General features: G+C 44.8%; 1 protein-coding gene across 1 annotated transcript in view; it reads right to left on the reverse strand.

The window, feature by feature from the left end:
• Positions 1-373: 373 nt before the first annotated feature.
• The window catches only part of LOC147458145 (uncharacterized), a 58,893-nt gene continuing 35,905 nt past the window's right edge, over positions 374-23,361 (reverse strand). Inside the window, exons 3-5 of the mRNA XM_086513402.1 lie at positions 9,827-9,978; positions 539-732; positions 374-423 (exon numbers count right to left, since the gene is read on the reverse strand). Of these exons, the coding sequence (XP_086369528.1) occupies positions 374-423; positions 539-732; positions 9,827-9,978 (396 nt within the window). The remainder of the gene's footprint in view (positions 424-538; positions 733-9,826; positions 9,979-23,361) is intronic.

Here is a 23,361-nt window from a genome sequence, read left to right on the forward strand (position 1 = left end):
TAAGCAAGCAATCTTTGGCAAACACATACAGTACCATAAGCATGAGAAAAGCTTAACAATGCCAAAAGAATGATTATGTTAATCAATACAGCACTTGCACTTACTAGTACAGTTAAGCAAGAAATCCAACAAGCATTCCATATGTTCTCATCAAAGCATAGCAGATTGTGCACAGCACACACTATTTGTGACACAAAGAGCCGAGATGCGGGGTAGGGATAGAGGTTTAGAATTCACAAAACAACAGCAGCATAATAGAGTTTAGAAAAGCATGTTATGCTGGTCCGATGAAGCTTTTCGTTTATAGCAAAAGGTACCGAGAATAGAGGGGAACCTAGCTATAAGCAACATATAGACTGTTAACCATCCGCTCCTATGGAACATCACTTGCATTGGTACCATCACTTACATTGATACCTTCACTTGCATATCAACAGTCCCTCTTCTTATTCACACACATATGTGTGGGTGTAAGAGAGAGAGAGAGAGAGAGAGAGAGAGAGAGAGAGAGAGAGAGAGAGAGATAGAGAGAGATTACCTGCTGCTGCAAGAAACTCCACCTTTATGTGAACCTCATGTGCCATGCAAGTAATGATCTCCTTGACACGAGGATCGAGAAGATCTTTTTCATCAATAAGGAACCTATCTCTGGCATTCACCATAGCATGATGGTACTGGTTAAACAAGTCTTGGGTTTTGCAGAGAAGGATTATTATATCTTCCCTTGATGCTGACGAAGGAAATTTGGAATGGTGGCCTCTACACCAAAACAAACTCCATTGCGCCACAAGGTAAATGAGATGAGGGCACCACCTAGTCTTGGAAGCGTGGACTAGGATCGCTACACAAAGAGAGTGAGAGAGAGGGAGAGAGAGATCACTATGAATGAAGCATTAACCGTGGTGTGTGTACAAGGAATGGATGACTTCAAACACTCCCAACACAAATAGCATATAGATTACCAAACAATCACTCAAGGATTTGCCAAGATCACATCAAGCACTCTCACACGCATATAAAACATTTCTCTTAATTAACATAAGTAAGAGGAGGAGAGGTTACTAGCATGAAACAATTTGCACTCTAGGATGTGCAAGAATAGAGTGAATGAATGAGCCTATGGGCTCATGGTGAGTGATACAAAGGCTCAATGGGGCTGAGGGAGGCTTGAAATTACAAAGGGGAAGGCCTCTTTATATAGGAAAGAGAGTGATTAGGAGTGAGGTTAAGATACAAGTGTAATTTGTACAAATGAAGCTTGATTAGGGACATTCAACCAATGAAGAAGCTCCTTCCAAGTGATTTGTTGACCAATTAGCTCCATCATCACTTGTGTTGTCTTCACTCCTTCCTCCATAGCTTGAGTCCAAGAGCTTCCTTATTTTAAAATGTAAAGAATCTACATAAAATCAATACATATCTAGTAATAATAGAAAGGGGTTGAGTGAGAACTCATGAATTACAACAAGATTAAGCATGACTTGAGAGGTGATTAGAAGAGGCACTTTGATGGGTTTTTGAGCTTGAGAGAGAGGAGGAAGGAGAGGAGGGTGAGAAGACTAATGGCTGATTTAAAAGAAGGTCTCAATGTGGAAAAGGAAGGGTGTGTGTGTGTAAAGGTAGGGGGGTGGTCTCCACCACAGTTGAAAAAACTGCCGTCCACCATTTTGGCCATATCTCCTAGACCGTAGATGCAAAAATTATAAAAAAAATATGGCCAGAATCTTCAGCTCGTCAGTTACAACTTTGATGAAGACAACTTTTCTTGGATCGGAATGGAAGTGTTTTTTAAAAATTCAACAAAATCATGTGCCTGGTTTCTTCCTTTACCAAGTCTTCCACTTGGGTCCCATTTGTTTGAATCATCATATGGCTCCAAAGCCATGATGATATGAGCCACTCATGACCCTTGAATCATGGGTGCATGGCTCCACAACCAAATCATATCTTTTCTTTTCACATTTACATATTTTCCCTTCCCTTTACCAGTAGGTTCTCCCTCTACCTTTCACCTCCGGTGAACTAGTCAAGGAAAAATCATTTTTTAAAAAAATTTTCCAAGAGGTTGTTCTCACTCTTTCTTTTATTGTAAACCTCTAGAAGCAAGGAAAACCAACAAAATATGATAAACAAAAATTTGTGATAGGCTCGGATCATAGCCCCCCCAGACCTGGCTAGGGGTATTTATGCCTCTAGCCTACTTTCTTTGATCTTGAGCTGACCTTATCCTGATGTGATAAGGCTTTAGACGCCATCCATTTGTCCTGGTCTTGTGCACTTTACCATCAATGTATTGAAGTCTGTAAGAGCCATTTTTGAACTTTTTGGTGACCAAGAACGGGCCTTCCCATCGGAAAAGAAACTTTCCATCCTTACGAGTGTCGAAGCGATTGTCATATCGAAGCACCAGAGATCCCTTTTTGATGTCTTTGGATGCTAGCTTTTTGTTGAACTTTTCTCTGCGCTTCTCTGCTTCTTGAGAATAGTGGTTGATGGCTTCTTCACGATCCAATTGCAGCCTCTCTAGATCCATGATCCTTTGATGTACTTTCTCCTTTTGAGAGCCTACCTGGCTACCCAATATTCGAAGACTTGTTAACTTGACTTCAATGGGCAAAAGCGCCTCCTTTCCATAAACCAAATGAAAGAGTGTGTACCCTAATGTGGTTTTGAAGGAGGTTCTATAGGCCCATAGAGCTCCATTCAGGTGTTTGTCCCAATCTTGGCGCCTGTCATGTACCTGTTTGGTGAGAATTTTGCAAATGATTCCATTTACCTTTTCCACCAAACCATTGCACTGAGGGTAGTAAGGAGTAGAGTGTTGATGCTGAATATTTAGCTTCTTCATGAGTTCTCCTACCAACTCTGCTCTAAACCCTGGTCCTCTATCAGATAGTATTTCAAGAGGGGTGCCAAACCGGCAACAGATGTGGTCAAAGATGAACTGACTCACATCCTTAGCAGTAATTCTATTGGTCGGCATAGCCTCAGCCCATCTAGTCATGTAGTCTACTCCCATGATGATGTACTCTTTACCTGACTGAGTGTGTGGTAGAGGCCCTATGGCATCAATTCCCCACTTCTCAAAGGGCCCATATACCTTTATTGGGTTCTGAGGTTCAGCTATGAGCCGTCGTGGTCCTGCTTTCTGACATTCATCACATGTTTGACACCAATATTTGACATCACGATGAAGACTTGGCCAAGTAAACCCAGCTTGTAGAACCTTTCTACTAGTGACGTCGTGTGCAAAGGGTCCTCCACACATATCATCGTGACAAGCTTTTAAAATCTCTTCAATTTCACTCTTCAAAGGAACTCTCCTAAGCGCACTATCCTTACCAAGACAATACAAGTCATCATTTACTATGCGATACCTGGTAGCCTTCCTAGCTAACCATCGCCTTTCCCCTGCATTCAAGTGTTTAGGAGCCTCTCCTTGCTCCAGAATGTGCATAATATCTTCCAAGTCCTCCTTGCCTTGCTGAAGTGGAAGTTTGATGGCCACTGCTCCCACTATTGACTCATTTAACTTTGATGATGCTAGGTGGTCTGCATCCTTGTTCTGGTCTCTTGGTACATGATGTACTTGTGCCTCCCTAAATCTCCTCATAAGAGCTCTTGCTTCTCTCATTTTAGTAGAGAGACGGGCATTTTTGCAAGCCCATGTACCTTGCATTTGCCTTACCAAAAGCATGGAGTCACCAAAAGCGTTTAATCTCTTAATTGAATTATCGAGGCACCAACAAAGGCCATGAATTAGAGCATGATATTCTGCTTCATTGTTGGAGTGGACATCTTCTAGAGTGATCCCTTCACCATGGATCCTCTCTCCCAATGGGGATAAGACCACGATGCCTGCAGCTGCCTTATCCTTGGTTCTCTTGTATGCTCCATCGAAGTAGAGGCTATAAGCATTGACCAAAGCCTCTACAGCTGGAGGTGGTGGAAGTTCCTTTCTCTTCAAATGGCAAACTTTTTCATAGCACTTGTTTGTTAAAATGTCGGCTAAGCATGCTCGAGTTGTTCTTTCAACCTGTATTGTATAATCAAACTCTTGAAGTCGCACCACCCACTTTGCTATTTTGTCAGAGATTTCCATATGTTGTAGTGCATAGGGAAACATATCCTCCACAGTGATAATTACAAACCTCTTCGGCAGCAAGTATGGCCGAAATTTGGTTACTGCAAACATGAGAGCTAACACTAGCTGTTCCATTAGGGTGTAGGCCTTCTCTGTGTTTTCCATGAGGCGGCTAGCAAAATACACAGGCCTCATAAAGGAGGTTTTTGGATCTTTTTGTAGGAGGGCAGCACCGATGGCTTCTTCTCCCACACTAGGGTTTACAAAGAATGTTTCTTCCCAACAAGGTTGGAGGATTACAGGGAGTGACCCTAACATTTTTTTAATCTCTCTAAAATGCCCTTCACTTTCTTCACTCCAAATAAGCGTCTCTTGACGAGTCAGCTGTTGTAGAGGAAATATCACTTGGGAGAGTAAGTGTATGAATCTACTCAAATATCTTAGCTTTTGCAAGAAGGAGATTAATTGTTTGATGGAAGTTGGGGAAGGTAGATTTAGCAATGTTTCTATCTTTTCAGGATCTACCTCGATTCCATCAATGGACACTACATGCCCTAATAGTGTAACCTTGCTTTCCCCAATGTGACATTTGTCCTTGTTTAGTTGTCCACCCAACTTAGCTAGACGAGTATATCCTTCATCAATCTTGCTGAGATGCATACTTTTGGAGCTGTAAATACAAAAGTCATCTATGAAAACCCTTATGGACTTACCAAAGTAAGGTTGGAAGACCATGTTCATGAATCGTTGAAAGGTGGCTGGAGCGTTGGTGAGACCAAAAGACATGACTCGAAATGCAAAACATCCCCATGGTGTGATGAAAGTAGTCTTTTTCTGGTCCTCCTCTGCAATGCGTATTTGAAAGTAGCCAGAGTAGCCGTCACACACTGTGTATCTCTCATGGCCTGCTACTTCATTTAGAATCTCATCTTGAAATGGGAGAGGGAAGTGGTCCCTCTTTGTTGCAGCATTTAGTGGCTTGTAATCCACGCACACTCGCCATTTACCATTCTTCTTTGGCCTCACCACTACTGGGGAGACCCATTCTGAATCTTCTACTGGGTATATGAATCCTGCTTCTAAGAGTCTCTTCACCTCAGACAACAGTGCATTTTGTTGCACAACTCCTAATCTTCTTAGTTTTTGTACTACTGGCTTGCTCCCTTCTTTTAGATGGATATGATGCTTCACTGCAGTGACACCTGTAATGTGAGTGTAATCAGAAATAAACAATGATGCATGCTTCTTGAGAACATTCACATAACCCTCCTTTTCTTCTTCCTTTATATCCTTGGATAACATCTCCTCTAGGCTGGCATCCCACACATTCTCCATTTGGATCCTTGGGTTGTCTTCTGATGAGGTAGTTTCCTTTATGGTGACGCCCATGACTTCGAGAGTGCTATCACTCTCTTCACTTGAACTCTCTTCCTCGTCCATGGATGAGGAGCATCCACTTGAGCTCCACTCATCAGCTGACATCTCTAGTTCAAGGTTCTCTTGTCGCCCATTCTTTAGGTTATAAACCACCTTCCTACTATGGCCACCCATGCGAGGCCTCAACTCCAAGTCTCCTGTTGCCCAATCTTGCCTAGCTCCTATACCCATAAGCCAAGGTCGTCCTAAAATAAGGGGGTATCCTTCTCCCTTTACTGGCATCACATAAGCATCAACCTCTGTAGTGATTCCAAAAACAGAAACTCTCAAAGATTTCACTACACCCACACAAGTGACAGAGACATTATTGGCCATTTTTGCCCTAAAGTTTGATGATTCCATTACCTCTAAACCCAATTGATGCATTAGCTTTTCTGTCATGACACAAACCTCTGCTCCACTGTCAATGTAAGTTTTTGGAATCCGTTGTCCCTTGATTTGAGCCTCCACCAAAGGCACTATATCCTTGAGACCATATGCTTTGATTACACTTACTAGCTTACTTCGCTTTGCCCTCGTGCTCACCATTTTTGACCATTGTCGTCGAAGCTTTGGGGAGATATGAAGTAGTTGTGGCCAAGTAATCTTTGGTCCTTGAGAACTCACATCAACTGTCAAGTCATAAGGTTGTGTCCGAGATCCCATAGGGAAATCAGAGATGTCAATTTGAGACCTAGTACGGGTCTTTCTCTTCTTGGCTTCATCTTTAGTTGCCCGAGATGTACTTGCTTCATTGCTTGCATCTTTGCTTGTTTCTTTACCTACTTCATCTTGGACACGCACATGTTTGATAGGCATTGTAGCCACTTCATCTATCTTCATCTTCCCTTTAGCTATTTCTTCCTGGTTGCTTTTGCCCTTGAGGACCTCCTCCATCCTTATGATGCTCACATTTGGTTGAGTAGCAGGGGCTTGAGCTTGAGCACGAGGTGGCTGCAAAATTTGAGGTTGCGGTTGCTCTTGTGCTTGAGCTCTAGCACGGGGTGGACTTACTTGTTGTCGAGGACCTCTGACAGGGTAGTCATATCTTCTAGGATGAGGGCAATTATACATGCCGTGGCCAATTTCCCCACAATTGTAACACAACATTTCCCTTGCTTGACGTCGCATTGGTGGCCGATTCCCACCATTTCCCTCAATAGGCCTTCTTACACCCTGCACAAGATTTACTCTCAACCCCTCTAGCTGGTTTGTGAGATTGTTTATTTGTTGGAGCATATCTTCTTGTTGACCTCTATTGAGGTCTGGTGCATTAGGCACATTTGGAGGTATGTGAGAAGCTTCCATAGTTGTGATATTGCCTCCCAAAGCTAGCTAGCCAGCTTGGGCTTGATAGAGAATCTTTCTATTCTTTTCCTTAGCAATTCTTAAGGCATCTTCAAAAGCATTTGGAAATTTGCCCTTTACCTTCTCCCTTAGCAAGGGGTACAAACCTGAGATAAATCGATCCTTTTGGAGGCAATTGGGAGCTCGCTCACCAGGGTTTAGTGAGTCTGACCATTGCCCCCAAAGTTTCAGAAAACCTTCCTCATAGGTTGCATAACCATGAGGGTCAACTTGATGAAGGGACAGAAGCCGTTGCCATAGTTCTTCTGCCGAATTGGCTCGTTGAAATCTTCGTAGGAAAGCCACCTTCAATCCCTCCCAATCAATTCTTTGGGTTGGATCTAGAGCCTGGAACCATACCCTAGCTTCTTCTTTGAGCACCAAAGGAAAAGCTCTCAATTTCAATGCTTCGTCATCCCTCCCGGAGACAAGGAAAGCCATCTCCAAGTTATCCAAAAAATCCCCAGCATTTTCCCCACTACGCCCAAAAAATTTTGGGAAAGCCATCATAAAAGTGGGTTGCCTTCCTCTCAATACAGCACAAAGATAAAAACGTCTAGGCCCAAATCATATCTTATTAAGGGTAGAATAAATGGATTGATAGATGCATTAATCTCAGCTAGACAACGAGGGCCTAGTAAGTCCCTTATGATGTTTTGGAACCTAAGCTTTGTGCTAGCTATTATATGCACAGTTTGTCTAGCAAGAGGTTGGAAAGGTCCATATAAATCCCTATGATTCATGGAGTATGCTTAAAGCAAGATGAAGATGTGAACATCAAAAGATACATTATACTCCAAAATAGGAAATATTATAGGGTCAGGGGACAGCAATATCTCTCTCAACCTCTCAGCTCCAAAATAGAAGACCAATCTTTGTTGGAAAAAAATCTTTCTATCAATGCGCACATTCACCCTAATATTCTGAATTGATTGAAAGTTGTGGAAAATGGGATTATTCATTGGTGCATTAATTACAACCTTCCATGAAGCACTTCATTGAAGTTGAGCTCTCTTGGATCCCACCATTTGAGAGATGCGAAGAATTTGCTCACCAGTGATTAGCCTAGCTTTGGTGTGACCATCTTCAGCTTTGTAGAGTTCATAGGGTTCGATGGCTACCCTCTCAACCACCTTGAGCCTTCTTGCTAGTAGTAGTTGGAGTGCATCACCATATGTAGCCTCTTGCCAATACCGCACCCCATTGATGTGTAGCTCCCCCTCCAAAAACTTGTTAATACCCGAGTTTGAGAGTGCTTTCACCACCTGAAGTCGAGGCTTCAAAGGAAGTGTCTTCACACTAGCCACAAAGCACTCCACACAATTTTTTGACCTAGGGACTTGATGACTACAAGATTTTCCTTGAAGCAAAGAAGGGTGTGTGTAGTTAACTCTCTTTACCCGCATACGTGCCGTTTGTCGATAAAGACGCTTCTTTTCTCGAGCTTCTTGGGGAGACCATAGTGGAAGTCTCGGAGAATTTGATGGATCTTCCTTCATAGGATTGATAGAGCGCTGCTTGAGAACTCCTCAGTGGGGGCACCAATTTATAACAAAGGAAATTTGGAATGGTGGCCTCTACACCAAAACAAACTCCATTGCGCCACAAGGTAAATGAGATGAGGGCACCACCTAGTCTTGGAAGCGTGGACTAGGACCGCTACACAAAGAGAGTGAGAGAGAGGGAGAGAGAGATCACTATGAATGAAGCATTAACCGTGGTGTGTGTACAAGGAATGGATGACTTCAAACACTCCCAACACAAATAGCATATAGATTACCAAACAATCACTCAAGGATTTGCCAAGATCACATCAAGCACTCTCACACGCATATAAAACATTTCTCTTAATTAACATAAGTAAGAGGAGGAGAGGTTACTAGCATGAAACAATTTGCACTCTAGGATGTGCAAGAATAGAGTGAATGAATGAGCCTATGGGCTCATGGTGAGTGATACAAAGGCTCAATGGGGCTGAGGGAGGCTTGAAATTACAAAGGGGAAGGCCTCTTTATATAGGAAAGAGAGTGATTAGGAGTGAGGTTAAGATACAAGTGTAATTTGTACAAATGAAGCTTGATTAGGGACATTCAACCAATGAAGAAGCTCCTTCCAAGTGATTTGTTGACCAATTAGCTCCATCATCACTTGTGTTGTCTTCACTCCTTCCTCCATAGCTTGAGTCCAAGAGCTTCCTTATTTTAAAATGTAAAGAATCTACATAAAATCAATACATATCTAGTAATAATAGAAAGGGGTTGAGTGAGAACTTATGAATTACAACAAGATTAAGCATGACTTGAGAGGTGATTAGAAGAGGAACTTTGATGGGTTTTTGAGCTTGAGAGAGAGGAGGAAGGAGAGGAGGGTGAGAAGACTAATGGCTGATTTAAAAGAAGGTCTCAATGTGGAAAAGGAAGGGTGTGTGTGTGTAAAGGTAGGGGGGTGGTCTCCACCACAGTTGAAAAAACTGCCGTCCACCATTTTGGCCATATCTCCTAGACCGTAGATGCAAAAATTATAAAAAAAATATGGCCAGAATCTTCAGCTCGTCGGTTACAACTTTGATGAAGACAACTTTTCTTGGATCAGAGTGGAAGTATTTTTTAAAAATTCAACAAAATCATGTGGCTGGTTTCTTCCTTTACCAAGTCTTCCACTTGGGTCCCATTTGTTTGAATCATCATATGGCTCCAAAGCCATGATGATATGAGCCACTCATGACCCTTGAATCATGGGTGCATGGCTCCACAACCAAATCATATCTTTTCTTTTCACATTTACATATTTTCCCTTCCCTTTACCAGTAGGTTCTCCCTCTACCTTTCACCTCCGGTGAACTAGTCAAGGAAAAATCATTTTTTTAAAAATTTTTCCAAGAGGTTGTTCTCACTCTTTCTTTTATTGTAAACCTCTAGAAGCAAGGAAAACCAACAAAATATGATAAACAAAAATTTGTGATAGGCTCGGATCAATGCCTTTGGAAACTTATTATGAAAGCAATCTCGAAACTTTTTATTGCTTAATATAATCTTTTCCCATATATCTTTTAAGTACTCAACCTGATTTTTTTTTGTTGAATCGCTTTGCACTCCTTGTTTACTAATAAACATTTTCATGATGCCCCGTACCTACAAACAAATTTTTGTTAAATAATCTCTCTCTCTCTCTCTCTCTCTCTCTCTCTCTGCACACTGCCCTGCTGCTGCAACTGCCCGCTGCTTGCTGCTGGGCACTCCACCTGCACGCTGCCCTGCTGAAGCACCTGCATGCTACCCTACTGAAGCACCTGCGCGCTGCCCTTACACCTCTGCGCGCTGCCTTGCTGTTTGCTGTTGCGTGTTGCACCTGCATGCCACCCCCTGCACTAGTAAACCCTAATCTCCCCCCCCCCCCCCCCCCCCCCCCCCACAAACAAACAACACACACACACACACACACACACACACACACACACACACACTCCCCATGAGCATACCACATTGAACCGCCCCCCCCCCCCCCCCCCCCCCCCCCAAAGTGCTGACATGCCGAAGAACGCTTCGAAGGAGGAAACGACCAAGCCGCCGGAGACGAACAAGCCTGATGAGAAGAGAGAGAAGGAGAAAGAAGAATGGAAGAAGGAGAAGTTGGAGGAGAAGCATGGAAGAAGGAGAAGTTAGAGGAGGAGAAAGAAGAATGGAAGAAAGAAAAAGATGAGCTTAAGGAGCAAATCAACCTCCTCCGTGCTTCTATCGCATCCCTCACCCCCGAAGAAGGAGAGATCAAAGCAGAAGCCAAGGAAGCCCTCAAAGATGAGATCACCGAAGCTTTCACGGCAAGCATCGAGGAGTCACCCTTCTCCAAAGCTTGGAGAGCCGGCAAAGATCCACAAAAAAGAGCCCTCATCCTCCAATTCACTTCCGAGAGTCTCCAACATCCTTCATCCAAAACAGGGTTATCCTGAGAGCACTCGAGGCGCCCCCTATCTATGTTGAGGACGACCTCACCAAGATGCAACAGGACCACTGCCGAGCATACATGCCTAGAGTCAAGAAAGCTCGTAAAGAAGGGAAGAAGGCGGTATACCGATATGGTAGGGTCATCATTGATGGAAAGACCATCGCACAGGGACTCGTGGCCTATGGGACACATGAGGAGATCCACCTCGCAGTTTGGAACTGCAACAGGGATCTATGGACACACCCAGAGAGACTTCAGGAGGTAATGAGAGGATGGGACATCATTCTTTTGACAGAGACACTTGAGAGTCCAGAGCGGAGTCTACCAAAGATCCAAGGCTTTCGTAATTCATTGGGAATCCTCACCATAGTCACAGGGGACGGAGGGGATGGACCCTATGGACGGGGAACGCCCATTTCCGGGACGGGGACGGGTGGGGATGGGTGGGGACGGACGGAAAAAGGGCTGCCAAGTGGGAACGCAGGCAAAACGTCCCGGGGATGGCAGTGGACGACAAGGAACGGCAGGGGACGGAGCGGACGACAGGGGACGGGAGGCGACTTTTTTAAAAATTTGAAAACCTGATCATTTCTGGAGGCTAGTTTCTCTCCAATAGCCATATGTTTGAACTTTGAAGCACCCCAATGGATATAAAAGCCACCCTTTGGGTCCTCATTTCTCGATGTTTTATTAGCACATTTGCGTCTATATGACTCATATTCTTTGGTCTATTTAGTGTAAATTTATGGTCAAAGTGATGCTCTATGTGTGTGGCATGTGTATAGGTCAAAAAATGCCAAAAAAACCCTTCTTCGTTTTTTTTTTGCCGTCCCGACCCGTGTCCCCATTTCCTGACTTTTTCCATCCCGTCCCCGTTCCTGACCCCGACCCGCCGTCCCATGTAACTATGGTCCTCACATCGAGAAAGCACCCACCAGCACACCACCACAAGGGTCGGGAGGGGTGGTTGTACTTTTCAGATGGGGATTCCGAAGCAGGATATAGATTGTTGCACGAGACTCACAGGCCTGTTACCTCTGGATCCGTTTTGAGCTATCACAAGCCACGACTATCTACATCGCCCTCTACTACTTCGCCCTTTCAAGCTCCAGATTCACTACCACAGAGACAGCAGGGGAGAGGGAGGAGAGACCATCCCCATCCACATGCTTGTCAGATGAGATTATGGAGTACACTACACTAGGGAAAGTCTTCCTTTTGGGAGACTTCAACGCCAAGACAGGTAGGAATCAGTGTAAGACATACGACACAGAGGACTCGGTGGCAATATTCACCATACAAGAGGAGGCCACCATGAGAGAGTCAGCAAACACAGCTTGCACCACAGAGTACAGCCACCATTTGCTCAGATTAGGCTCCCAGCATTGTCTCGTTATTTATAACGGGATGGCACAATGGCCTACTTAAGGAGGACTAACATGCATACCACATGGAGTTGCAGTCGGGGCGGGGGGGGGGGGGGGGGGGGAATTGCACATGCATTCAACCAGGCTATAGGGGAGGCCTTCCCAAAGGAGTGGACCAGGCACACCGTTGTCCCAATCCAAAAGACTTGAGACACTTTGGACCCTGGGAATTAAAGGAGTATCATGATCGGCCATACAATGCCCAAGCTATATGGGGTAGTTCTTGAGGCTGAGCTTAGTTCTTATGGGGAGGTTGAGGGCCTACAGGCTCCTGGCCAGGCAGGGTTCAGGCGGACCTTCTCTACTATCGACCACATCTTCATTCTGCGCTGCCTCATTGATTGGACAAAGGTGCGGAAGAGGAGGCTTTACTACTGCTTTGTGGATTTCCGCAAAGCATTTGACACCTCCCCACCGGAGAGGCTCTTTCGACGACTCCAGAGTTTGGGGATACCTTCGGAGATGATATGGGCCATCTACGCTCTCTATGAGAGCGTGGCTGGGAGAGTTCGCTGCCTAGGCGGTACGTTAGAGTCTATTGCTAGCACTGTTGGTGTTAAGTAAGTATGTCCCCTCTCCCCAACCCTCTTCGGACTCTACATCGACGAGATCTCTGACTACATCCTATGAGCAGGAGGGGCAGGAGTGGACCTAGCAGGTACCACAGTCCACATTATGCTATATGCTGATGACATTTTACTGTTTTCAAAGTCACCAGAGGGCCAACAGAGCCATTTGAATGCTTTGGATGAGTTTTGTATAGACATGGGACTCACAGTGAATCTTGGGAAAACCAAGATCATGATCTTCCACACCTCCAGAGCAATTCGACAAGGAGCCACATTTACATCAGCAGGAGAACCAATAGAGGTGGTCACCTCCTACATCTACCTGGGAGTCACATTCAGGGGCCCTTCTCCATGGCACAGGCCGCCACTGACAGACTCACCAGAGGATATGCAACACTGGCCATGCTAGAGTGGAGACGCCATCAGGCACACTTTCAGGAGCCTCACACGAAGAGGTGGCTATTCGACACATTAGTCACTCTGGTCCTGGTGTATGCAACAGCAATATGGACACCCGGATTGACAGATAGCCAATGGGCACGGATTTGAGAGACCACAAATCTATATGATTTCTCACCTGTTTCGAGGTAAGCACACAGTGCCGCCGGACATCATCAGGGCATAGCTTGCCCCCCCCCCCCAAATGGTAGTGGAGGCACTCTTCCAGAGGGTCTGCTTCATCCAGAGAGTGCGAGCTCCCGACCGACAGACTCACACAACGAGCATTTGAGTCAGCTATACAGATATTAGAGACTGGAGGATGAGTTCATATAGCGACCATGCTATATGGACACCCACATGCCACACAGCTCACCGGTGGCAACACAGGCTAGAGATCGAGGTGGGGGAGGCTGAGGCCCTACGGGCTCCTGGTCACGCACGGTTTAAGCAGACCTTCTCTGCTATCGACCACATCTTCAATCTGCACTGCCTCATTGATGCGACAAAGGTGCGGAAGAAGAGGCTTTACTGCTGCTTGTGGATTTCTGCAAAGCATTTGACATCGTCCCAGAAAGAGGCACTTTCAACGACTCCAGAGTTTGGGGATACGTTCGGAGATGATATGGGCCATCTACGCTCTCTATGAGAGAGTGATTGGGAGAGTTCATTGTGCACTAGGTACGTCAGAGTCTAGCACCATTGGTGTTAAGCAAGGATGTCCCCTCTCCCCAACCCTCTAAAGACTCTACATCGACGATATCTCCGACCACATCCTACGAGCAGGAGGGGCAGGTGCGGACCTAGACAGTCCAGATTATGCTATATGTTGAGGATATTTTACTGATTTCAGAGTCACCAGAGGGCCTATAGACCCATCTGAGAGATTTGGATAAGTTTTGTATAGACAGGGGACTCATAGTGAATCTTGGGAAAACCAAGATCATGATCTTCCACAACTCCAGAGCAGTTCGATGAGCAGCCATATTTACACTAGCAGGAGGACCAATAGAGGTGGTCACCTCCTACATCTACCTGGGAGTCACACTCACTAGTAGACATGGGCCCTTCTCCATGGCACAGGCCGCCATTGACAGACTCACTAGAGGATATGCAGCACTTGCCATACTAGATTAGAGCGGAGTGGCCTTCAAGCACACTTTCGAGAGCCTCGCACAAAGGGGTGGCTTTTCGACACATTAGTCACTCCACCCTGATGTATGCGGCAACAATATGGGCACCCTGACAGATAGCCAATGGGCACGATTTGAGAGACCACAAATCTATATGATTTCTCGCATGTTTCAAGGTAAGCACACGGTGCCGTCAGACATCATCAAGGCAGAGCTTGCCACCCCACTTTCGTGTAATCTTCCCGGACTTAAGTGGCCACTCCTGATGATCCATACAACTTTGGTGATCTGCTCGGCTTGGAGTATTTCTTCCGTTTTCTCAACCTCGGGAGGTTCCTCAGCAACAAAGTGACTTGGAGGAGGTCCCACATATGGCTGGAGTAAACTAACATGGAACTTAGCTGGTAAGTCTAATCGGAACGTCACATCGTTCACTTGGTCAATTATCTTAAACAGCCCATAATAGCGATTGGAAAGTTTTACCACTTTCCCTTTATGAGTCGCTTGTTTCTTTAGTCTTGCCTTCTCAAACTTGAGTAAGACTAATTGATCGACCGTTAAGTCTAGATTCCTTTTGTGCTTGTCTGCAGCTTTCTTATGTTTTTCCTGAGAGCGCAAAATTGCTCTCTTAACTTGCCCGTAGGCCGTGTCCAAATCCCGAACAAACTCATCTGCTACGAAAATATTATCCTTAGTGACAAGGATCGATGGAAGCAAAGGCTTACCATAGAGAATCTCAAAAGGTGCTTTCATGTGAACAAATGCACGGTATTGTTATACGCGTACTCAACAAAGGGCAAATACTTCTCCCAGTCAGAGTGTCTTTCTGACACATAAGATTTCAACTTATCCAATGCTGTGGAATCAGTGATCTCACTCTGCCCATCCGTTTGAGAATAATATGCAGAAGAAAAATTCAACTTTGTACCAAGGTTATCAAACAAGGCACGCCAAAAGTTGCCTGTCATGCAAGGATCTCGATCACTCACTGTGCGCCCATGATGCTTAAAGATCTGTGCTAGAAAAATTCTAGCCATATGGTCTGCTTTGATTGTTTTCTTGACTAGAATAAAGTCAGCTTGCTTGTTAAATCTGTCCACGATGGTCCAGATCGCATCATTTCCAATTTGAGTCTTTGGGAGATCCATAATAAAATCCATAGCAATACTCTCCCAGGGTTGATCAAGCACAGGCAAAGGTTGGAGTAACCCAGGCGTCTTATGCCGATCATACTTTACTTTTTGCCAAACCAAGCATTCCCTGACATATTGATCAATGTCTGCTTTAAGGCTTGGCCAAAAGAAATATATTTCCAATGCTAAGGTCGTAGGGAGAATTCTCCGATGATCCGCATATGTTGAAGCATGCGCTTCTTCCATGATTTTCTTTCTCAATAGTTCTGCCACGCAAATTGCTTGGTGATGATAGAGGTAACCATCCCGAATAGAATAGGGATATTCATCCTCTCCGTTGTTTTGTAACTTATTCCAAGTGGAGGAGAAGTCTGGGTCATCCGGATACAACTCTGGAAGTGATTCCAGTTTTTGGTGAAACACAGAAGTAACTGCGTTCAACCTAGGCCATCTAGACAATGCGTCTGCAACCACATTCTTACTCCCAGCCGTATGGAGCATCTGGCAATGAAACATGGACATAAGTTGGCCCATCTCATTTGCTTCTCAGATAATTTCCATTCCGTAAGAAAATACCGCAAACTCTGGTGATCGGTTTTGATCACAAAATCCGCTCCTAGAAGAAAATGCTTCCAGGTAGACAAGGCGTGGATCACAGCCTTAAGTTCCTTCTCGTAGATCGAGGCATACAATTCTGCATCCTTAAGTCGTCTACTTTCATAAGCCACTGCATGGGCTTCTTGGTTAAGCATTGCACCGATGCAATCACCTGAAGCATCGCAGTGAACCTTGAATGGTTTCCTTAAGTCTGGCACTATCAAAAAAGGTCTATGGCTTAATAGGTACTTTAGGCTACCAAAGGCACCTTGTTGTCTCGATCCCCACTTGAAAGGGATCTTTTTCCTTGTTAGGTCATGAAGTGGTCCTGCTACTTGAGCAAAGCCTCGGATAAACCTCGATAATAAGAACACAATCCCAAAAGACTTCGTACATCATGTACCGTAGTGGAAGTTGGCCAATCTTGCACGACTTGGATCTTTGTTGGATCCATTTTCACTTGGTTTTAAGAGACTATATGGCCAAGATAGTGTATCTCAGTGAGGAAGAACTCACTCTTCTTTGCATTCACATGCAACTCATGCTTTCGCGATTCCTGAAACACTATATCCAAGTGCTTCCAATGTTCCTCCTCGGTCTTTGAAAAGACGAGTATGTCATCAAAGAACACTCCTATGAAAGCTCGGTGTGGGCTAAAAATTCGATCCATCATTCGATTGAATGTGGTAGGAGCATTACAAAAAAATTCATAAAGTCCAAAAATTGTGCGAAAGGCAGTCTTATGGACATCGTCAAGCGCTACGCGTATCTGATGATACCCGCTTTTTAAGTCAATGTGACTAAAGATGCTTGCTCCGTGCAACTTATCGAGAATATCATCAATCCAGGGTATTGGAAAGCGATTCTTGATAGTGATCTTGTTTAGAGCTCGATAATCTATGCACATTCGAAACGTGCCGTCTTTCTTCTACACCAGTAGAACTGGAGAGGAGTAAGGCAAAGTACTTGGTCATACTAGACCTTTTTCCAGAAGCTCGTTGACTTGCTTCAAAATTTCCTCTTGTTGAGCAAGACTAACCCGATAAGGGGGTAGGTTTGGGGGAGAGCTACCTGGTACGAGATCAATGCAATGATCTTGCAGACGTTCTGGAGGTAGCTTGTTTGGTAGAGTATCTGTAAAACAATCTTTATACTTTTCAAGAAATTGAAAACGTTTAATTTCCAAACTAGAGAGCGAACCCTCATTAGTTTTATCTCTTTTACGTGCGAAAATCAAGTAAGAAAAAACGCACTTCTTTATTTCCTTCTTAATGGAGATATCCCCTACATCAGCAAAAATTTTAATGTTCTTGCTCTCATGTTGAAAAGCGAGGGTCTTTCTACATAATCAGGGACCGCCGGTTGGATATAGTAATGCCATGGCATACCCAAGATGATATCACATCCCTCGATATGTGCCATCAAAAAGAATTCGTTGTCCTTGTATTCACCAATCCGAGGATTGAGTTGTCCTTGCATGGAAGTTTGCATTGGTGGTCAACCCCTCGAATGCCGATCCGGAAGTGACCGAAATTCCAAGCTGAGCCGGTGTAAGGCCCAAGCGTTCTGCAGTTTCTAGTGAGATGAAGTTGTCCGTCAATCTAGAGTCGTAGAGGATCAACACCAGCTGGTTATTCACAGATCCCCAGCCTTTAAGGAGCTGGCGCTTCCCTTTCTCGGTTTCTGTATTCCCTTGCACATCAAGAATGGAATTTAAGCTCGGTGGAGCGGGTTCCTTCTTCGATTGTTCCTTCTTCGAAGATGCTTGTTCCTGTCGTTGCTGTCGAACAAGGCAGTCGGGCTTCATATGTCCTTTTTCACCACAATAGAAACACCTTCTTTGTTCTTTGAAGGTTTGTACTTGGTTCGGAGTTAGATACTTAAGCCGTTTTCCGGTACCCTTTGGCTTCTTAGGCTCATCCGGGTCCTCTGTGGAACGCTTTTTGCCTTGGTTGCCATGGTCATCATAGACCGCTCTTTGCCTTGCACGGTATGTGCTATGTTCCATCCGTCTGGGGATACCAGTGGAATGTAAATCCTCGGCAATGATTGCACGGCCCGCGCACACGCTCACAAAGGTGCCAGAACACATCCTAAGCTAACCTGAACCTTAGACCTGAACTCCATCATCCGCTGAAGGGTGTTGTGTGGGTACACCTTCATGCTCTTCCGAAGCGGTGGTTGAAAACCTGCTTCAAACTTTCGCATCTTTTCCTCATTGGAAATCTTCATAAAAGGCGTAAATTTCAGAAAAACCGTCCAAAACTTGTCAACATAAGCGGTGGCTTTCTCTTGTTCCTTTTTGGCGAGCCGGTCCCATTCCTTCCAAATGTCCTTCTTGAAATCGGGTGAAAGAAATTTTTCATAGAATTCAGCTTTGAATTGAGCCCAGGTTCTGGCTTGAGTACCTTCCAGAATTTTGGCTAGCCACCAGTTGCTTGCAATCTCGTTGAGATGCATCCCAACATGACGCAACTTGGATTTTTCAATGAAGTTTCCGTTGGCAAAAGCAACTTAAACTTGCCTGATGAAAGACGGTGCCTTGGAGATAATTCTCCATCCTGTGTAGTTATCAAACTTCACATCCTTTGTTAGGTGCAACGGAATGAATGTTGTATTTTCTCAAGATTAGTGATCTTTATTGCTCAAGGTTCCTTTTAGTTTTTAGGGAAAGAGAGAGCTTTCCGTCTTGTAGAGTGTTGTGGTCACGAACAAAGTGGGTGGATGTTGTGCGTGCAAATGAATGAAACTGAGAGAAGGAGAGAGAAGAGATACGACACGGAGAGGTTGTAAAACCCTCCTTCGAAGGCCCCACTCTCGTCGGCGAGAGTGGTCTATTCTTTGATTGCACAAAGGTGTACAATGCGTATGCAATGGACTATGCAACTTGGTCTATGCCGATGACGACGACGACGATGATGATGACGACGACAACGATGACGATGATTGAAATCTGAGATCTTCTAATCGCTGAATTTCGGGACTGTTTCGGTGGCTGAAAATGACTGTTTTGGCTGCGCTTTCTTGGCTGAAAAATGAGGTTTCTTAGGGCTGAAAACTGATGGTCTTTACGGGCTGAATCTGCTACACTTTAGGTGAATAATGCCGGTCTTAATTTGCTGTTGAAATCCAAAAACGCCAGGGGCTGAAATTGGTCCTTCTGTCGCCGAGGTTCTACAAATGCAAAAACGCTAGGCTGATCTGCTGTGTCATGAAAACGCCGGGGCTGATCTGCAGTGCACAAATCGCGAAGGCTGATCTGATGCAAAAACGCTAGGTCTTCTGTGAAGAAAACGCCAGAGTAGTCGCAGGGGTTGGTCTTGCTGAGAAGTTGCCTATTGAGAAAGGTGCTCCTGCTGCCTCTTCTGCCAGAAAGTGCTAACTTGGGTTTGCTTATATATTAACTTAGCAAATTGCCCTACCTACTATTGTTGGAAAGTCACTTAAAAATAATAAGTGAAAATACCAATAAATAGGAAAATAAGCTAAATGCACTGGAAAATTCCCCTAACTGATGCTAATGGATTCTGATGGGAATTCCGATGGTCATGCTGTGTGCAACCGGAGGATATGCATCTATGCTAAGTGACTGGGCATGCACGGTCTACGAATAGACTCACAAAAGTACCAGATCACTGCTAATCTAGACTTGACTGAACTGACTGAACCCTGCTGTGGTGTAGCTTGTCCACGGACACATAGGGTTGGGATGTGTCACGTGACATCCCCTCTTTTTTAAAGTGAGGTACTGGTACCGAACTGTATGGCATCGAGGGAGATCGCCAACAACATCCGGAATCCTGGAAGGGACTCTTCGCCGGCCCACTCTGATGTGTGGGTCGTGCGGTACTTGAACTTCATAAGGTCTGCAATGCTTGCTTCTTTGGGCCGTGCCGAAAGGGACAAAATCTTTTGAATCTCCTTTCTTGCTTCAACTTCATCTAGAGTCCTGTTTCTTTCGTCTTCAAGAATCTCCATGGCTGAAAATTCCTGAAACCATCTCCAACACAAAACCATGAACATACCCATTCCATGAAAAGTGAAGGAAATAAATCTTGTCTTCTCTAAAGACTATGTACGCAATGTAGATGAACATAGAGACGGAGTGACAACCCGTTCATCAAACACATGCAAACAATGCAATCTAATCTTTTCTGTTTGATCGAAATCAATCAACTGTGGCAAATCACAATGGAAATACCCATGCTTGGTACTCATACAATCATGTGCTCGTTCAGAAACTGTGTCATGCCAAGGAAGAGACATGGAATGTGACTTCTTGACATACAAACTTTTCAGCTTTTCACGAAAAATCCGCATACATCCGTGCTCATTCATGAGAGAAACGTGCTCAACATACAATATGTCATGCCTAATAAAAGGGATCACATAACGATGTTGACTAAAATACAGGAAACCTTCACGAATGAAACACTAAAACCGGCCTGTTCAATCCAAAAAGGGCGGTAGACTTTACTTCAAACCTTGATTTAGCTTTCACCCATTATTAGTCGTCTATTCTACCTGTGCTATAATGACACAAGAGGGGGGAATGGGATACAGATGGTAGAATGCACCTGTATAAGAAGACCGACACCAGATTGGCCCCTAACTTAGGCGCCCCTTTCGGTATTTCTTTATTGTTTAAAAGAGGGAATAAACGATGTGGTTCTTTCCAAGCTGCCCCGCATAACCTTGGCTGAATTTTGACTGTTCCGGCCTGATTTCGGCAGCATAACTGTACTAGAACCCTTCACAGTCAGTATTCCCACGCATTGAAGGACTTTCCCGACGCATACGGGCACTTTGCAAAACCTGGCGAGAATCTGCAGCACGCTGAATTCTCTGTTTTCAGCCCTGAAAATGCGCCAGATCACCTGTACAGCGGTCCCCTTGCGTCCCCGAACCTCCTGGGGGTATTAGGGTCCGTTTAGGGCCAAAACCCTAAACCTGCAAGAATACACAGCAGGCTGTAATTTACTGTTTCGGGCTCCGTTTTGCGTGCTGGTCGCATCCGTAACAAGTCCTCGAGCTCCCGCACCTGTAGGGCTACTTGCCCTTTGAATCGGACGAGATTTCGAGCGTGAAACCTCTCCGAATCACCTGTACCTGCGGGGGATTAGCCGCTAGCTAATCCAGTACCTGTGCAAGAGGCTCTTGCCTCGACAATCGCGCATGAACCCACACAACTGTACATTGGTCAAATGAAGAGCCCACTAGTGGGGCATAACATACTGCCAAAGGGGAGAGAGAGGGCAGTGCGTAGCATGCAGGGCATCACTCCTGGCACCGCACTGTGCATAAGAGGGAAAGCAAGCACTTTATAGCTCTTAACCTGTGACAGGAACTTGCAGAATGAGCCTCCCAGCTATAAATCACGTTTTTGCGAACATCATCTTCATGCAACTCATCATGCTTGTGAGAAATCACATCTTGATCATGCAAATCATCATGCTTAGCAATATTATTCAAATCATCATGCTTATCTTTGTCATCCAAATCATCATGTTGATCATTGTCAATCAATTCATCATGAAAATCATTGTCAATCAAATCATGCTGATCATTGTCAATCAATTCATCATGCAAATCATTGTCAATCAAATCATCATCATGCTTCACACAATCATGTAAATCCTGTGTATCATGCTTTGGAGAAGAAGAGACTGAGAGAGTCTCCTTTTCCCGATTCTGTTGCATCTGTGCCTGAGCTTGAGAAAAGAGTCGCAATAACTCTTGCATTTGTGCTTTGTTCTCGCGATAAAATTCTGCTTCTATGGCTGCCCTTATTTCTTGGTACTTACGCTCGATGGTTGCCATATCTTCTTCATAGGCTTTTCTTTCTGCTTCTCTTTCTTGGTCCAACTCCTCCATAGGAGTTAGTGCAACCTTTGTCGTAGATGGGGAAGGGTCAGAAAAACCTCCTGGTGGGGAAAATTCTTCTTTGCCTCTCTCATACTCATCACTTCCAAGCGAAGTATCCAATCCGCTTCGAGTGATGATCATTCTGCAATCGTGAGTTCTTGTGGGTTCTTGGGGGTCTTGGGTTCTTAATTTCACGAGGAACTTGGGTTCTTGGGGGTCTTGGGTTCTTAAGTTCACAAGGAACTTGGGTTCTTGAGGTTCTTGAGTTCCTTGATTCATGAGAATCTAGGGTTCTTGAGGTTCTTGGGGTTCTTGAGGTTTTCTTTCGCTTGCAAATCGCGTTGAAGAAGGATCTTCTCTTCACCCGAGTTCTACCCTTTTCTGCGGACGCACCCCTTGGCGGCCTTGCGCTCACACCAAGGTTGCTTTTTTCCACCTCACGTCGATTGGCCGGCCACTAAGTGCACGGTCCGCTCTCAATGAGTGAAAAGAGACACAAGGGGAGGCTGGACAAGCCCTTCTTTCTTGGGATTCCTTTCACTCTTCAACAAAACACGATTAGGAATCGCCACGCCCAAGTAAACTTGGGTGCGTGCGACCTCAACAAGCAAAAAAATTCTTGTGGTTCTTGTGGTTCTTTCCTTGAGTAATGCAAAACACTTCCAAAGCTCTGATACCAATGTTAGGTGCAGCGGAATGAATGTTGTATTTTCTCAAGATTAGTGATCTTTATTGCTCAAGGTTCCTTTTAGTTCTTAGGGAAAGAGAGAGCTTTCCGTCTTGTAGAGTGTTGTGCTCACGAACAAAGTGGGTGGATGTTGTGCGTGCAAATGAATGAGACTGAGAGAAGGAGAGAGAAGAGATACGACACCGAGAGGTTGTAAAACCCTCCTCCAAAGGCCCCACTCTCGTCGACGAGAGTGGTCTATTCTTTGATTGCACAAAGGTGTACAATGCGTATGCAATGGACTATGCAACTTGGTCTATGCCGATGACGACGACGACGACGATGACGATGACGACGACTGAAATTTGAGATCTTCTAATCGCTGAATTTCGGGACTGTTTCGGTGGCTGAAAATGACTGTTTTGGCTGCGCTTTCTTGGCTGAAAAATGAGGTTTCTTAGGGCTGAAAACTGATGGTCTTTACGGGCTGAATCTGCTACACTTTAGGTGAATAATGCCGGTCTTAATTTGCTGCTGAAATCCAAAAATGCCAGGGGCTGAAATTGGTCCTTCTGTCGCCGGGGTCCTGCAAATGCAAAAACGCTAGGCTGATCTGCTGTGTCGTGATGACGCCGGGGCTGATCTGCTGTGCACAAATCGCCAAGGCTGATCTGATGCAAAAACGTTAGGTCTTCTATGGAGAAAACGCCATAGTAGTCGCGGGGGTTGGTCTTGCTGAGAAG

The sequence above is a fragment of the Adiantum capillus-veneris genome, chromosome 5, assembly GCF_014529385.1.
Source record: "Adiantum capillus-veneris isolate H3 chromosome 5, ASM1452938v2, whole genome shotgun sequence".
NCBI lineage: Eukaryota > Viridiplantae > Streptophyta > Polypodiopsida > Polypodiales > Pteridaceae > Adiantum > Adiantum capillus-veneris.